Source organism: Nilaparvata lugens, chromosome 4, assembly GCF_014356525.2.
Source record: "Nilaparvata lugens isolate BPH chromosome 4, ASM1435652v1, whole genome shotgun sequence".
Classification (NCBI taxonomy): domain Eukaryota; kingdom Metazoa; phylum Arthropoda; class Insecta; order Hemiptera; family Delphacidae; genus Nilaparvata; species Nilaparvata lugens.
The window spans coordinates 61,323,622-61,342,770 of NC_052507.1; the positions used below are offsets into that span (position 1 = coordinate 61,323,622).

General features: G+C 35.0%; 1 protein-coding gene across 1 annotated transcript; it reads right to left on the reverse strand.

The window, feature by feature from the left end:
- Positions 1-15,321: 15,321 nt before the first annotated feature.
- Positions 15,322-18,014, reverse strand: LOC120351088. The gene is made up of 2 exons (XM_039427052.1): positions 16,716-18,014; positions 15,322-15,879 (listed from the first exon to the last, which is right to left on the reverse strand). The coding sequence occupies exons 1-2, from the start codon at positions 18,012-18,014 to the stop codon at positions 15,322-15,324; spliced, it is 1,857 nt and encodes a 618-aa protein (XP_039282986.1).
- Between the last annotated feature and the right edge of the window lie 1,135 nt (positions 18,015-19,149).

Here is a 19,149-nt window from a genome sequence, read left to right on the forward strand (position 1 = left end):
AAAAACATAATTGGCATCGTTGTGGACCTAGAAAAGGATAGTACCACCGGCTTTGTCGAATGATAGACAAGTATAGGAATTCCAAAGTTGAGCAAATACTGTCATTATAACGTGGACCTCACTATAGAAGTTTCTCTAGTCATAGGTATAGGAATCGTTCAATGAGACTGTTGTAGACGATACTGTAATATTCAGGATAAGTTAAGTAAGGAAAGTATAATGGTCAAATACTCTACCTTTCGACGTACAACTGAATTTCAACCCCTCATAAGAGGGTTTTTTTCTATTTCCGCAAGGATGCCAGATCGTCTTCCAACAATGTAGAAATATAATTGATTTACAAAATATTCAATCTCAATTATGAAACCCTATCATTTAATCATTGAAGAATAAAATATAATTTATTATTTAAAATCAATTTAATCAGTAAAAATCATTTATACCGGTATTGTCAGCTATCCTCTATAGAAGGCAGTGGCAAGGCAGAGTATCGGCAATGCTGTTCTATCTTTCTCCACTGCCATTATAACGTGGACCTCAGTGAAATAGGCAATACATCAAGAATTTAACGCTCTACGACCCTAAGCCCAGTATTTATTACTCTCCTTGCCCTATTACCATAGGTAAGGAAAGTATTGCTTTCCAAAAAAATTTAAGGTACCCTAATTTCATGTTTTCTATACAGTACGTTGGCATGCTACCAATTTCTCCTAAATAGGTTGGATAGCATTCCACACCTATTAACCTAAAGGAAGTTATCAGCTCCAAAATGGTAGATTCTTGATAAACTATGAATGGATCTATTGCTTATGAATGAGAAATCCAGTTTTCAGAGCAATCCAACTTATAATCTTCAGAAGAATTCTGGCAATATACAACACAAATCCACAAAATAATACCTTACACACTTAAGCATCTAACATCATTACAAGCTAAATACTTATCCATTTATATAGTTGAAAAACAATGGCTCAAGGCTTGTAGACACACAAAACAATTTTATACAAAATTAGAACACCATAAAACTGTTCAAAACTCAATTTAAAATATTAAAAATTCAATTAAACAGAAAAATATTCAGAGAACACAAAATTAGAACACATAGCCAGCCACCATTTTTTAGAGAGAAGCCCTAACAAGTACAGAGTAAAGCCCCACCTCAAAACCAGTGTCGACATCATGAACACGTCACCGATATTAAATTCCAAAAAATTATAAATTATAAGTTAAGAATTTACATTTTACATTTGTTCTCAATAAAACTTTATTTCGAAACTGTTATTTTAAATTTATATATATCCTCTATATTTATAATGATCTATTTATCTGTTAATTCTGTTAACTCAGTTTCAGTGATACCATGGAATGTGCAACACAATTATTTACGATAAATTCTCAGTTAAAAAGTTGTCCGCATATCAATTACTCTGATATTTACTATCAAGTTTTATAGATCTCAAATTGAAGATTCGAATTTAATCGAGAAAAAATGTAATATTACAAATACCCCCCTCTTGACATAAAAAATTTTACTGTTTGAAAATTTAAAGAAAAAATTACATTGGAACAAATGGAAATTGTTGAAATTAAATTCAAGAACAGTAACAATTTTTATATAAAAACATTACATCTCATCCTATAATATTGAAAATTATTATAAAAATTCATCAATAGCATTTGTTATACGTTTCCAAACAATATTTCAAAGTATAGAACATCAAAATTACTTTTGATTTAGCTTTATAATTTAAAGGAAAATATCTCAACGGAAAGTTTAATATATATAAAGAATAGTTTTTGAAATTGCACATAAATTTAATAGATAGAAAAATTCAATTTTTTATTGCATAAAAAAAATTTAGTATGTTGAACAAAAAAAAATTTTTTTAAATGAATTGATGAATTGTTACATTTAATTTTCACATAAAATTTCAATAAATCAAAAAATGTTCATTTCTTTCACTATTGACGCAGTTGATTTTATTGATGCAAATTTTGGAAAACAGTCCGTTAAGGCACTCAGTATGAATTTCAGTTAAGTGTGACTCCAGTGTGATGACATCAGTGTTGGGCTGATCCGAATACTCGTAGTGTTGGTTGATACTTGTAGTTGACTGATGCATACCAAACTCGATACAGGTGACATCTCAGTTAGCATTGCCTCATGCTTGTAGTAGACGCCTGCATACCAAACTTGATACAGGTGACATCTCAGTTAGCATTGCCTCATGCTTGTAGTAGACGGCTGCATACCAAACTCAATACAGGTGACATCTCAGTTAGCATTGCCTCATGTTTGTAGTAGACGGCTGCATACCAAACTCAATACAGAGTCATGTAAATTTTGTATCATATAATTATACAATGTACATTTCAGGCTTAAAATGACAATGTAATTTGTTTTTTGGAAAAGAGATAGACGCTGCATACAGGATTAACTTAGGTGAGGATTAATTTAGGTAAGGTTTGGTTTTTTGATATTTTCAGCTTTCAAGGTTTAGAGTTCTGCATACAGGAATAATTTAGGAGAGGATTTTTTGAATCAATTCTTTCATGATACTGTGACTGTTATTCTGAATTCAAAGTTGTGAATGTGAACATGGATGGCAATTACCTCCAGGTAATGTGGTAGTGTTGAAGTTTGAGTTACATGGTCAGCAATAGGCATTGGCATTGTCATTGGTGTATGCATTGATGTCGGCATTGGCATTGGCGTTGGCATTGTCGTAGGCCTTGGCATCAACATTGGCGCAGGCATTGGCATCGGTGCAGGCATCGGCGTAGACATAAACGTAGATATTGGCATTGGCATCGGCACAGGCATCGGTGTAGACATCAACGTAGATATTGGCGTTGGCATTGGTGTAGACATCAGAGCAGATATTGGCATTGATATTGGCATAGGCATTAGCATCGATATTGGCGTAGGCATTGGTGTAGATATCAGCGTAGATATTGGCATTGGCATTTGTATAGATATCAGCATAGATATTGGCGTTGATAGTCAATTAATGAGTCACACTAGTTCGAGAATCACCCAAATGTTCTTAACACTCTTCATGGTGTTCACTTGTTGTTGATTTCGAGATTCACGTGATAATTATTTCGATGTTAATGTCCATGCTGTACCTGTTATCTTAAAATGCTTATAAACTAAAACGAAAATTTTGATTAGGCTACCAATACAATCTAATACACATGAAAATTATTTACAAGTATATAATCAATATAAAAATTAAATTTGTTAACATCTTATTATACAGTCAGCAATACATAAATTGTGAAATTTCCTCAAACTCAATGGAGACATCAATTACAAAACTTTAATAAAAAAATAATTACATTTCCATTTATTCACTGTTCAAATATTTTATGAAAAGCAAATTATTCAATATTACTAATCATCGTTTGTTGGATACTATAGGTAGTTTATTTCGACTTTTCAATGTTCTAAACACAAACTACATTTCATGACAAAACTTTACTATCAATCATTAAACAAGAAATCATTCAAAACATCAATAATATTTTGCTTCAAAGGCAATCAATATTCATAATTAATCATTTGCATCTATGGCAATCAACATTATTAATCATTATTTTGCATCTATGGCAATCAGCATAAGTAATCAACACAAAAAATATTATCTCATTACTGCCTCTCTAAGTCATAACCTCTGTTATTCCTTCTTTAGGCAATAATGGGTTTCCATCCCAAAAAACAATCACATACCAGCAAAATTCTAATCAACAAGCCCCACTTAAATTTCTACATACACTCCAGCATCCATTTCAAACAATAACCAATCATATCAAAATTTATAGAACAAACAGTTTTTAAAATTTAGAAAAAGACATCAATTACAAAAACTTTAGAGAAATTTTAACCTTTAACTCATTCCAATTAATAATATGACAAGACGTTCTATTTAATGAATACATTATTCAAGTTAACTTTCATTTATATTGAACATCTCATATATATGGCGACATAATTCATTAATACTTTCAAATTTTGAAGTTTTATTATTATTATAACAAAAGAATTTATACATAAGATTAAATTTCAGCATGTTCTGAATTGAACCATTTATTTTTTAAATAATTTCAGAATTTGAAGACTGTATAATAAGTACAAACCATTTCAAGATTACAATACAAAGATGATCAAGATGGATAATGGGTAAATAAGTTCCCTAAAAATACAAATAAGAGAAAAAGAAAAATTGAGTAAATAAATTTCCTAAATAATACAAGGAAGAGAAAGATTAATTAGAGCCTATCCTACATGTCAGTACTAAACTTTCATAAGGAAGTATATTTAATAAAAATATACTACAAATAAAAAAAAATTGCAAAATGGGTTAAAAGCCCAGAAGAAAACTATAACCTAATTACATATGGCTTATGGCACGATATGCAATGAAAGATGAGAAAATGGGACATAATTTGCTCTGAAAAACCTAGTTACCTAATATGATACCTGACAAAAAATAGACATAATTAAAATATGTAATACATGATGAAAAAATATACCGCAAGCAAACAATTATTTACAATACAATGGATAGATTTTGGAAAAGTTAAGTTTTATCAACAATTCAAAGATTAGGAAAATAAGCAACTATTTTAACTTCCAAAATTATTTCAGAAAAAAAATACAAATTTAAATGACTATGGACAAGATTGGTTAAGATATGCATCATAGAAGAAATTTACTAAATATTACACAAAGACAGGAAAGAATCGAAATTTGAAACGATTAAGGCCAAGAAAAATAGGCTACAGGAAAGAAAAAAGACACAATTATGGACTCTTACCATACACTGCATAGCGATTATGCTATTCTGAATCCCGGCATAACACAGGATTCCTAATCATTGTGTGCTTTCTGATGGTATTTCTTCATCATATATTGATTGACTCTCATAATTTTACCTGTACTTATCTCTTCAAGTTTGAAACACCCTTTATTGAGATCATCTCTTACTATGTAAGGTCCACGATATTTAGGACACAGCTTGGCAGAAAACTTCTTCAGCTTGCTCAACAAAATGTAATTTCGAATTACAACCAGATCATCAACCTTGAATTCATACTTGGGTTTATTATGCATATTCTGTTTGAATCTTCTGATGACACCTCTATTCTTTATTCTGTACAGTATTCGTTTGTTTCTGATACTTTCTTCTTGAAGTTCAAACTAATTTTCTACAGGATATTTGATATACTTAAAAACAAGATGTGCCAATTTATGATTCATCATAAGCTCCATGGGTATGTGACCAGTTGATTCATGAAAATTGTTGTTGATGACAAATTCAACCTTATCAATATACTTGTACCAAATATTATGCTTATTTACAGGAACGTGGGTTCTCAATATGCGATTTACCTCTATCAATGGTCTTTCACTAAGATTTGCCTGGGGATGATAAACTGAAATGTAGTAATATTTTATACCTAATCTTTCCATAGATTCTCTCCACAATCTGCTTTGAAAACAAGTACCATTATCACTGATTATATATTCAAATTTACCAAATTCATTTACATATTTTTCAACAACTTTTACTAAATTATGAGCGTTAGCCTTAACTATAGTGTAAAATCTGACAAAGCATTTATTGGAACGGTTCCACTTTGTTACTCGTTCCGTTACTACGTAGATGTCATGTCATTTTGTCCGTCTGCACTGTCCGGTGACGTCACAGTCATGGTTCCATGTCACTGCCACAATCAAGTTTGTTTTCTATTATTTGTCATATTATTCGTTGTTTCAATTTTAATATTTGTATTATTCAATTTTTTGGAATTTATTTCGTCTTTCAAGGCATCTTACTTTCTAGATATTTGCTACTTTTCAACAAACATTTGTAAACGTTTTACATATGTGGCTAACATTTCCGCCTTCCTTTTTGTTGCTAGCGCGTTTAGCTAGCCTTTTGTCTTTCAATGGATTCTAGTTGGTGAGTGCACATCTCGCTCCCGGTCTAAACTTTTCATCCAAATTCATCTAGTTTACGGAACGTTTTTAAAAGTGAATTATTCCTTCAAATTAATTAGTTTACTCTATTCTTCAATTGTGATTCAATTATTCATCAATTTCTTCATATATTTACGCTGATAAACTTTGTCAAGATCACAACCTCATGTTGGCGTCTATCGCCATTCTCTAACAACTGGCTTCACCACTTGAAACTCAAACTTTCAATTTCATCTGGAATTCGTTTGGAATTTCATCAATTTTCGTTTGGAGTTCAATCTAAAAATTCCACAACTCGAAATTCGGATTATTTTTTTGGAATTCTACATGCTCCTGCTCACATTTCCACTGGGGGAATTGCCTACTGTGTTGGATGCTTCCATTCTTGTCATCACATGGCCAGATCACATCGTCGCTTGCTGATGTCCTGTTCTTTTGGGTACCGTGGATTCCTTGCCTGTCTGCCTGGCTGCATCTCTTCTTCAAAATTTTATTCAGGTTACGTAAATCGTTCTAATCAACTTTCATTTACGCATGTATTACATAACTGTTAATGAAAATGCTATAGCGTGTTGATACTGGACCACATTGCTCTCTATTCCTAATTCAAGCAGTTTTATGTGCATTCATATGATTTTTGTAGCTATCATTCAACCTTTTCGGCAATTAAAAACATTTAATTGTCCATACTTTTGGCAATCAAGCCTATGTACATGAATTCAATATGTTACAGTGTATGTCTCATTGAGAGCACTGTCCTACATAATGTCAAGGTTATAATATGTACTTCATTCAATTTTGTTGATAGCTACCCTTGGCTTTACAAGCATATTAATGTCGATCAAGACATTCAATTTTGTTGATAGCTACCCTTGGCTTTACAAGCGTATTAATGTCGATCAAGACATTCAATTTTGTTGATAGCTACCCTTGGCTTGCAAGCGTATTCCCATATCTGAGTTGTTCAATTGATGTCTAACTTGACATTCAATTCACTGAAGGCCCATGTCGCCTGTATTCAACATTGACAATTTTTACATTGTATTTGTCAGCTACCCTTAGCTCATAAGTGTTATTTTAAGGCCACTGACGCCTATTAATTGTTCTATTGATGTCTATCTTGACATTCAATTCACTGAAGGCCCATGTCACTGTATTCAACATTGACAATTTTTACATTGTATTTGTCAGCTACCCTTAGCTCATAAGTGTTATTTTAAGGCCACTGACACCTATTAATTGTTCTATTGATGTCTATCTTGACATTCAATTCACTGAAGGCTCATGTTGCCTGTATTCAACATTGAAAATTTTTACATTGTATTTCACAGCTACCTTTAGTTCCTAAGTGGTATTTAAAGGCCACCAACGCCTATTTCAATGTGTATGACAAATTCATTTCTGAACTTATTTATGTTAATGTCGACCAAGGCATCTTCATTTCTGAACTTACTTGTGTTAATGTCGACCAAGGCATTTTCATTTCTGAATTTACTTACTTGTGTTAATGTCGACCAAGGCATTTTCATTTCTGAACTTACTTACTTGTGTTAATGTCGACCAAGGCATTTTCATTTCTGAACTAACTTACTTGTGTTAATGTTGACCAAGACATCCAATCATTCTAAGATTATTTGTGTTAGTGTTAATCAACATTTAACCATTTCTATATTATATAGAGCATTATCTACATCTCATTGTCATTTGTTACTATTCCTTTTTAAAAATCATTAAGATTGAATTTTTCAGCAGTAGGTTTATCATTGCATCACCTAAATTGTCTATTTTCAATTCAGGTATCATTAATGATACCTTTTCAATTATTGGCAGGCTTCAATGGTCATTAATGTCATTGACCTAATTTCATTTAAATTTTGTATTTTTACTAACGGTTTTATTACATGTTGTAATTAAATTTCTAAAGATTTTATTCGATTTAATCTTACACTTGTTTTTGTATGAGGCCATCTGCCTATTATTTTATTATTATTAAATCTCATCTTGTTGACTCTTTTTGTCTTTTATTGGCATACTTACCACACTTCAAGCTATCAGTATTTTTATGCACAGAATTCAGAGATTTATTTGTAGGTATTAATACCAACTATCATTCACAGTCCACTGCCCTGACTTTGGATTCTGTCATAAAAATTGGTCCTCCGGGCCGGATTTTTGATCCAGTGTTTACCTAGGATAATTGTTAATTTTTATTACCCATTTCTTGGTCCGTTGAACCTTAGGGTTTCAGTGACCGTGTGCCTAATAGTCTAACTTGACGCCAATGATTAGGTCCCACACTAGAATATATTTTATTCCATTGTACTTTTGTATGTTTGTATTGTTTAATATTAAGCATTCACACACTTGTTTCAAATTTTTAGTACTGGCTGCAACTCAAAGCACACTGCGACGTGTATGCACCAGCTATCAACTATCTTGTACCCTGAGAGACTGAACTGCACTGAACTGGTCACAGACGGCTATCGCGCATTGAGAAAACAACACACGGCACACTACACGGCCTTGCGAGCTCGCTACTTGACTCGCCGCACAGCAAGCTTGACACAACTTGCCTCAAACGCACAGGCGTGCCTCTCTGCGTACTGGACCAGCGCCCAAAGTTGCTTATTGGCGCAGCAATCGCATTGCTACAGTGCAGTATCATTTCGTTCACTTAGGTTTTTCTGTTAATTTTTAAGCATGTCCGATCATGAGGAAGATTCACTTCCTGAGCCTTCTGCTCTTTTCAATGCAAGAGACAATTTACACCAGGAAATAGATTGGTTCATAACCAGCTATAACGATTATGTTGTGGACACTGAAGCCACTTATTATCAATTGTTGACTGTCAAAAACGAACTAAGTTCACTCAGAATTAAGTATGATAAAATCCATGAACAGTTATGGAATGCAGAGTTGCAAGCACAAGATACTTCAACTCATTTTGAAATACTTAATAAGTTCATCTCCATTGCCTCTAAGGCAAACGCTGCATTAACTGCCTTTGAAAGCAGACAATGCAACAATGAGGCCACTGCTGGTGCTTCCCAGCGGCCAACATCTCAAAACTCACATTTGGCAAATTTTCAGTTGCCTCAGATTCTGCTTCCACGCTTCAATGGGGAGCTTTCAAAATGGCAAGCATTCTCAAGTGCCTTTACCAATATTATTGGTAATCAGGAAAATATCAATGACTCATTGAAATTTTTCTATCTTTGTCAATCACTCAGCGGTGAAGCTCTTGCTAGAGTGGAACACATTGAAGCTGACAAAAATGGTTTTCAGCTTGCATGGAACCTCTTAAGGGAGAGGTATGACAATAAGAGATTAATTGCTGCCAGGCACGTCACGGCAACTGAATCTCCTCCTACCATAAAACGTAACTGTCCGCAATTATTACGGGCATTCATTGACTTTTGCAAGTCCCACATTACCACGCTCGAAGCGCTTCAACTTGGAGTCCAAATCAAGGACTTATTGTACATGCACAAAATGTTGTTGCAGTTGGATACTGCTATTGTTTGAGAATGGGAAAAGAGTGTTGGTATACACGACATTCCCACCATTGATGAATTTTGGAATTTTTTGGAATCACAATGCAAAATCATGGAAGCTGTTGCTTCAAGCTCAGCTAACCACCATCAAGGAAATGTACAGCAAGGTACATCTACCTCGGTTGGTGCTCATAGCAAGCCGAAGTTCAATCAAAATCAATCAAATGTTCAATCAAGAATGCAGGTTACTACCTCTTCTATGCCACCTTGTAGCTTTTGTAACTCTGTTGGTCAATTTCCAAATTACTTACTTACTTACTCCTCGGCTCTACAACCCATTGAGGGTCTTGGCCTCCCGCAGTATGCCTCTCCATTCGTCCCGATTTTGAGCTTTCCTTCTCCATCCTCTGATACCCATCTGCCTCAAGTCATTCTCCACGTCGTCAATCCAACGCATTCTTGGTCTTCCCCTCAGTCTTCTTCCTCCAGGATTCATTCTGTGGACTTTCTTTGCGCTCCTTGAGTCATCCATGCGCTCCACATGTCCTAACCAACCTAGACCTCTCATTTTTATTTCAACTACAATGTCTGGGTTGTTGTAAAATTCAAATTCAAAAAAATTATTTATTTCCCAAATAATTACAGAAGTGTTACATAACACAAACGTATTATAAAATATGCAAGGAAACCCCCTACAAGACTATCCGTCTGTGTGTAGGGGGGAGTTCAGTACGGTAACAGTCTTCCACACATCAGTTTAAAACAATAATAATTCCTACATATTTAGCATGCACCTAAATTCTAGATAATTCTAAGGATTTAATTATAATTTCACATCATTTGACATAAAATTTGATTGATTATTCATTTATTCATATGTATCAACAGATTTCAAGAGATGCATGAACCGCAGTGCGTGGGTCCCTGATGAATTCCCAGATAATCAAAAAGAAAAACAAAATTTAATAGAATGAAAAGTTAAAAGATTGAAGTAAATGGGAGAGTGGGACAAGGAAAAATACAATATCTTAACAATCCAGACTAGAAAAAAAAGATAACAATATGAAGGAAGTGTAAGTTGGTTTATCAAACTTTGGGTTAGATTGGATTGATTATCGTGCATAGCGGGATCGAAGTAACTGCTCGGACATCTCCCAGCCAATATGGTATAGCCACCTGTCCACCCTCCTCCTGTACACCGCCAAACTGCATATCTCTGCTTCTTTAATCTCGTCAGGCACATTCCTATAAAGGACGTGCGCCAGGTAAGCAGGATTTGTCAGTTCCGAGCCATGTGTCAGCTGGGGAATTTCAAAGTTATAATTGGATCTGAAGCGTGTTGAATAGATATTATTGATAGTTTCTCCTAAGAGCTCTGTTTTGTATTTTTTTATGTGAATTAACAAAGATTTAATAAAAAGCTGTCTGACATTTAGAACTGGAAACTCTGTGAATAAAAGAATTGTTGGATATCTGTAATCTTTTTTTAGAATTGTTTTTATAATTGCCCTTTGAGTAACCGCCAGAGGCTCAATAACTGAGGTGGAGGCCCCACCCCAAGCTAGGATTCCGTATTGTACTATGGACTGGACATAGGCAAAATATACGGTTTTGCATTGATTCAAGCTTAACACATGGCTCAGCTCTGAGAAGGCATACAATAATTTTCTAAGCCTGTTCTTTACACACTGAACATGTTGCTCCCAACTCATCCTGGAATCTAGTACCACTCCCAAGTATTTGTAGTGGTTAACGCGTTCGATCACACCACAGCCACAGCTATCAGACCTAGGATTATTACAGGAATGTATCTTTAATATTAAGGGACCTGGATCAGCTTGGTTCCTTGTTATTATTGGCATATATTTTGTCTTTGACACATTTACCGTTAGGCAATTGTGATTAAACCAATTTTTTATTTTCATTAAGTCAATAGAGGCCTTCTCGTAGGCCTCCTCCCAAGTGCTTCCTGAAGACACAACTGCTGTGTCATCAGCAAATAAGTACAATTCTCCATCCACTTCCACTTTTGATAGATTATTAATATATATCAGAAAAAGCAGTGGCCCAAGAGTACTTCCCTGAACCACACCATAATCAACATTCTCTTTATTACTCACTTCTCCATTAATACAGACATATTGTAATCTATTTCTAAGGTAGCTTTTGAACCATTGCAGAGTGTTATTCTTTATACCTAAAAATTCAAGTTTTTTAATTAGAATAGTCCTATCAACGGTATCAAATGCTTTTGCAATGTCTAAAAATGATAACAATACTTTTTTCTTCTCTTTTAAACTGTTTGAAATGAATCTGGTTAAGTCAAAAAGGGTATCAGAAGTGTTTTTGGATTTTTGGAAACCATATTGGTGATTGGAAATGAAGTTGTTTTCACTCAGGTATTTAGCAAGCTGTAATTTTACACATTTCTCAATAATTTTCGATAGGATTACTAACAGGGAAATAGGTCTGAAGTTTGAGAATGCACTCCTTGGGCCAGATTTGTAGATGGGAATGACCTTCGCCGTTTTGAAAGCACCTGGGAAGCGGCCCACGCGAATGCTTAGATTTACTATATGTTCAACAGGTATTATAAGTTTGTCAATGTTATGTTGGATAACTTGTGTAGGGATCCCATCGCAACCGGGAGCTGATCGGCCCTTCAGGCTCATGATCACTTTGACCAGCTCTTGTCGCGAGACTGGTTGTAGCTCAAAAACAGAGTCTATAGCATGGTCCTCATCACGTACTGCCGGCGCATCACAGGTTACTATGGAGTTAGCTAAATTTGTTCCTACAGTGGCAAAGTATTGATTAAAATTGTTAGCAATATCTAAGGTTTTTTGAGAATCTATAATTTCACCAGGAGGGGAGAATGCACAAACCGGGAATGATTTATTAATTTCAGCACGACCAGAAATTTCGTTGATGACTGTCCAGAATTTTCTTGGATTGCTGGACACTTCCTCAACTTTGTTTTTGTAGTAATTATATTTGGCATGTTTTATTGCTGAATGTAAGGAATTTCTATATTGAATGAATTCATTTTTTAAAGCATAGTTGAACGGTTGCCTAATGAGTTTTTTTCTTAGTTTATCGCGGTGCCGAATAGAGTAAACAAGTCCCGCGCTGATCCATGGCTTGAGCTGGGTATTTTTGCAAGAAATTTTAACTCTGTGAGAATTTGTTGCAATTATGTTTTTCAGAGATACAGTGAATAAATTTGTTGCACTGTCCACGTCGTTTTCTTCAACAACTGTGTTCCAGTTATGTGAGGATATAACATTTTGTACTTCCTTCCAGTCAGTTCTAATAACGAATTTTTCTGAGTTGGACGGTTTTAGAGCTTTTAAGGATACAATGTTCAAGCAAATGGCGTAGTGATCCGTAACTGTGGACTGTAGAATAACTGAAGCAGCACTGAAATAACGAGGGAGTCTGACAAAAAAGTGGTCTATGCAAGTACCGCTGGCTGGCCGCGTAATTTTGTCTATACATGCAACAAACCCCGCGTCAGCCAGCACATCCAGATAGCGCTCCTCTAGGGAGCCAGGAGCCACGCTCAGCGTGTTACAGTTGATATCGCCAGTTAGGATATGGATGACACCAGACGATCGTTCATTGCAGTAAACGTTCAATGCATCGACAAATGCTGAAAGGCTAGTGCTAGGGCTGCGGTAAACCGCGAGTAGTTCGCAGGCCGCCCCCGCCCAGTTAAAAGATAAGGAGAGACAGGTAGCTAGACCGCCTAAACGAAACTCACTGCATGTCACTGAGAGCCCTTCATCTATGTAAACAATCAATCCATCACTCTGATTTAAGCTATTGTATGATCTGAATGCTTGATAGCCTGGAATTAAAGTCGGATCGCAATCATCATTAAGCCAAGCTTCTGTCAAGACTATACAATTGAATCTGTGCCCTAATCCCTGTAAAACTGTTAAAAAATCATCTAAATTTCTCCTATAGCTGCGTATGTTCTGATGTATAACCGAGAGACCCAATGCCCCGCAATTCACTGCATATTCTAGGTTATTAAAGTTATTGGTAAAATTAATCATGTCTGCACACTCTGTGCATTTAATTAAAGAAACATCAAGTTCGTCGAAAGAATTTCTCATCATACGTAAATAATAGCTGGCCTCCTGGCATGCTAGGTAAAAAAAAATAAATAAATAATTATAACAATAATAATAATAATGACAAAAGAATTATGATATGAGTTTCTTTTTTTTCTCCACCTACTCGTAACAATAGAAATATTATATCATTCTATAACAGCCTTGATAACGAAGAAAAAATAAATAAAAATTCAGCGCTTCTGCTTTAATTCAAATAGAATGTTATTCTGAAAGTACAAGTTACTTGAATTTAGAAAAAAACGATAATTTAGTTGATTTAATATTAAAGCCTATATTATGATTGATTCACTTCAGTCATTAATATGCTTATTATTTAATTCTCTAATAGAAATTTCATTTCCCTAATTAGATTGATAAGGTTGATCTACTAATTAATAAATCAATTATTCAATATATACATTTACAACTGAAAATGCTAGTAAAAGAAGACCACTTCAGGTAAAAAAAAAAAAAATTCTATAAGAATATTGGGTGAGTAATTTTGTTTCGATCATGAACTGCAATAATATTTAGTTAAGAATATGTATGTTTTATTTCAGCTTTTATTATCCTTAAAAAAAATAAAAAATAATAATAACTGAGTGTTCGTAATAGATGACTACCTTGTACCTTAATAAACTGAATTAAAATTACATAGTTTAAGTATCAAACACATATAGATATTTAAAAAAAAAAAATTAAAGTGTCTCTGGCCTAAATAAAAAGTTGAATTTTTTAATTTGTAAATAATAAAATTGTATTCAGCTTAATATCCATTATAAATTCATTATGCTCATGGCATTCATTTCATTAAAGCTGTAAAGGGAATTCTAATAAGACAGTATTCACTGCTATAATAGGATTGCGAGTTAGCATTTACTGCATAGTACAGTAGCCTCACTATCTCAAAAATATGGAAGAAGTGAATTCCTATCAAAGTTTTATCGGGCTTCCTTTATCTACTATTTTTGTCTTTTTCTTTCTCTTTCCTTTTTCTTTTGTCGGAATTTACCATTTGATTGATATATTTATCTAATTTATGTAATTCTGAATGATTGGATGATTAAATAAATAAATAATTAGGAATAATGAATAGCATGAGTGGACAGACATTATTTCAATCATTATCTCGGTTGTTTTGAACAGAAGCCGCATGAAAGCTTGTATTCAGAACTCTCTACATATTTGGAGAAAAAATAAAGAATACATTTTAGAGTCTGTTTTTCACAGAAAAATCTACTTATTAAAAATTGATACTAAAACCGAGTAAACTATAAAAGTTACAAAATAAAGAAGTATTCGTTTTACATTAATAAATTATGTTAATCTATTGAACATATAGTTACATTAAATCTAACTTATAGATATCTTGTATAGGATTTAACTTTTTAAATCATATCTCAGTAATGCTGTTTAAATGAATACTGTTTATCTCATAAACTTATCCTCTAGTATTATTTAATGATAATTATATAGTTAAATGTAGTCAGGTGTTGACTATAATCGGTTATTACGAGTATTTATTTACTAGACTTACAAAGTCTCATTCTTCTTCTATTCCTATTCCTATCATTCCATTTTCATTTACTGTTTTTTTAGGATTATCTTTTGAATAGACTATTTTACAAAAACCAAAAATGGGTAATATATTTTTAAGTACTCACAGTCCGTTTTCATTCTCGACAAAAAATAAACCCGAAATTGCTGCATATTAATAATTCTATGTAGACGTAGTGTTGTCCTCGGTACGGGTGGGTGGCGGCGGAGGGGCTGCTTCGGTCCGGGGCGGGGCGGCTTCTCCCGCTTTCTTCTCTCGTAGACTTTTCACCTGGCTCATATCATGGACCCTGAACGGATGCTGGGCCGCACCACTCTTCGCCATCACCTTGCAGTCCGTTGTCCACACCGAAGTCAGTATTCTTTCTTTCATCAGTTGCCTCGATGCGTTAAATATTTCTTTTGTTTCGGGCGTCAAGTGCTCGTTTATATAGACTGGTGTATTTGGAAACGAACTATTCAGGTCCCTGGCAGATAGTGAACCTATCTGTCTTCTCGCTGCTAACCATAGAGATTTAGTGCACCGAGACGTGAATGAAATTACTATAGAAGGGGGCCTAGTGTCACCTTTCGTTTTCTGGAGTCTGTGAGCTGCATTTATGTCGGCGTAATGGAAGTTCACGCGCAAAACATTTGCAATTGCCTGAGTAACTACAAACATGTCCTCTTTATAAGTTAAAGGTACACCCGACACTATTATGTTGTTTTTTCTAGTGTGTTGCTGCAATTCGATCAATTTACGATTAACCACTTCTAAGTTATCTTTCAGCAGTTGGTTTTCACAGCGAAGATCTTCGACTGATTGACAGTTTTTTTCACACTTCTCGGTCACTTTCTCAACGCTATCTTTGATGTCCTTAATTTCTTGTGTACTTTTTTCTATATCTACCTGGATTTTGTCTTATTATTATTAATTTTGAGACCTGTTTGCTCAGATCCAGTCTTAAGTTGGTCAAATCCTTCCAGTAGGGCTCTTTTATTTCTTGCTAGTAGGACCACATCATCTGCGTATGCCATGTATTGTAGAGTCCTATCCATGATGGTTCCATTTGGGTTAACTGTCAAACTCCGTATAACCTTTTCCAAACTAATATTGAATAGCATGGCCGATAATACATCTCCTTGTCTAAGTCCATTACTTGCCAAGAAACTGTTGGACAGGCTTCCCTGGATCTTCACTCTGTACTTTGTACCTTTCAAAGTCATTCTCACTAATCTTGTAAGTTTGCCAGGTATACCGAATTCAATCATACTTGCTAACAGACTATTCCTTTTCACACTATCAAATGCTTGCTTATAATCTATGTATAATTGGTGCAAATCAATATTATACTCATAGCATTTTTCCAAGATTGTACAGATAGTGAATATATGGTCTGTGCATGATCGGTTTGGTCTAAATCCAGCTTGGTAGTCCCCTAAAATTTCTTCCACATAAGGCATCAACCTTCTACCTATTATCTTGGTTAGGACTTTATAAGCAATATTCAATAAGGAGATACCTCTATAGTTTGAGCAGTCAGTCTTGCTTCCTTTCTTATGGATAGGGCAGATTACCGCCATCCGCCAATCTTCAGGCATTTCTTCTTCTCTCCAAATTTGAACAATTAAACTATGTAAAGCTTTGAGAAGGTGTGGACCACCGGCCTTTATCATTTCTGCAGTTATTGTATCTTCCCCTGGGGCCTTATTATTTTTCAGTGATTCAACGGCTTCCTCTACTTCATGTATCTGAGGGTCTTCAATGAATGGTTCTGGACCTATTTGATTGCATTCCAGTTGTATATCCTCCTCAGCTATTCCTCCAAGCAATTCATTGAAATATTCTCTCCACCGCTCAATGACTTGTTCTTCCCCTCCTACAAGATTGCCATCACTATCTGTACAAAAATTTGTTCTTGGTTGGAATCCAGCCTTTCCTTCTCGTATTCTCATATACATTTTTCTCACATTCTTTGCCTCAGCAAACGCCATTATCTCTTCCAACTTACTTCTTTCAAAATCTCTTTTCTTTTTCCGACAGAGCTGTCTGGCATACGCTCTTTTTTCTTGGAATAGGTTTGTTGTTGCTCTTGTTTTTCTGTTCAGCATGTTCATTCTTGCTCGGTTTCTGTCTTCTAGGGCTTGCAAGCATTCCTCATCCATCCATGCGTTTCTGGTTTCTCTTTTCTTATATCCAATGGTCTCCTGGGCGGTCTTCACAATATTTTCTCTAATGCCTCTCCAAATTTCTTCTACTGATGCGTTTTCTGTATTCAGAGGTTCCCTCAGTCGTTCTTCTAGATTTTGCTGATAACTTCTCTTTATATTCTGGTTTTTCATCAGCTTCTCACAGTCAAACCTCAGTTGTTTTTTACCCTTGGACAATCCAGCATTATTAATTCTTTGCCTATATCTTAATCTGATCATGAAGTGATCTGTGTCACAGTCAGCCCCACGAAGACTTCTCACATCCAGGATATCAGAGCCATGGCGCCTGTCTATCATAACATGATCTATCTGGTTCTTTGTTGTACCATCTGGTGATGCCCAAGTCATTTTGTGGATGTCTTTATGTTTAAAATATGTACTACTGATAGTCATGTTATTACCGCCTGCAAAGTCAATCATTCTTAGGCCATTTTCATTGCTCTCATCGTGTAGGCTGTAAGGACCAATAGTTGGTCTGTGGCAAGCTTCTTTCCCAAGTTTGGCATTGAAATCGCCCAGTATCAGTTTCACGTCATGCTCAGGAGTATTCTTATATACATTTTCAAGCCTCTCATAGAACTGATCCTTAATATGTTCGTCAGATTCATTTGTGGGTGCATGAACACATATTAAGCTGATGTTGAAGAATTTTTCCTTAATTCTCATTGTGCACATTCTTTCATCTATTGCTTTAAACCCTATAATTCTGTCATTTTCCAAATTGTTGTAATAAATTATTGAAGTTGCAGGTTACTGATTGTTGGAATGCTGTCCGTGACAAAAGGCTATGTTATAATTGCATCAAGCCTTTCACACCCAATCATATTTGTTCGGACAAATCTTGTACACTTTGTGGCAAGAGTCACCACACTGTTCTTCATAGGTCGTATCCTCAATCGCGAGACACTCCTAAGGATAAGGTAACTCCAAATGTTATTCATTCTCAATCTTTTGCTCCCTCCAAGGGTAAGAATGCTGGTTTGAATTCTGTCATGGTTCAGAATGTGGAAACAACTAAATAAGCTGTTTCTCATGCAGAACAGCCTCAGAAGAACTCTCATGTCACAATGAGCTCCACCTCGTCACTGTGTTTGCAACAGCAATCAACTGTCACTTTGCTACCTACTGCCGAAGTTTTGGTTCAATCTTCTAGTGGGGAATTTATTAAGGCAACCGTGCTCCTAGATTCTTGTTCTGATTGTAATTTGATGTCAACTAGGTTGGCTGAAAAATTGTCACTTGTTACTTTGTATTCGGACACTTTGATTCATAGTGTAGGTGAGAATAAGACCAAATCATCTATTTCTCATTCAGTTTGCTTGTCTTCATCTGATCGTTTGTGGTCGGTTGAAGAAAATTGTATTGTAGTTGATAGCATATCATCTAATGTTCCTAGTGTGAACATTGATCTTTCTAAAATTTCAATTCCTGTTGAACTCAAATTAGTGGATCCATTGTTTGATCAACCTAAACCTGTAGATTTGTTACTTGGTGCTGGCATATTCGCATCTATACTTCAGCCTGGTAAATTGTATCTGGCTCAAAACGCTCCTATTCTTCAGAAAACTAGTCTAGGTTGGGTGATATTTGGTTCTTGTAAAACTATTCGTCCTATTGCAGCACTTCGTTTGTGCCTCCCTGCTTCGCCTGTGGCCGCTCCCTGTAGGGTCACATCGAATTTTCTAACTTCAAATGATGTCTCTCATCAGTTAGAGAAATTTTGGAAGTTGGAAGAAATCTCTCCTCTGCTTCCTCCCTCACCTGAGGTTTTGAAACTTGAAAGGCATTACACAACCACTAC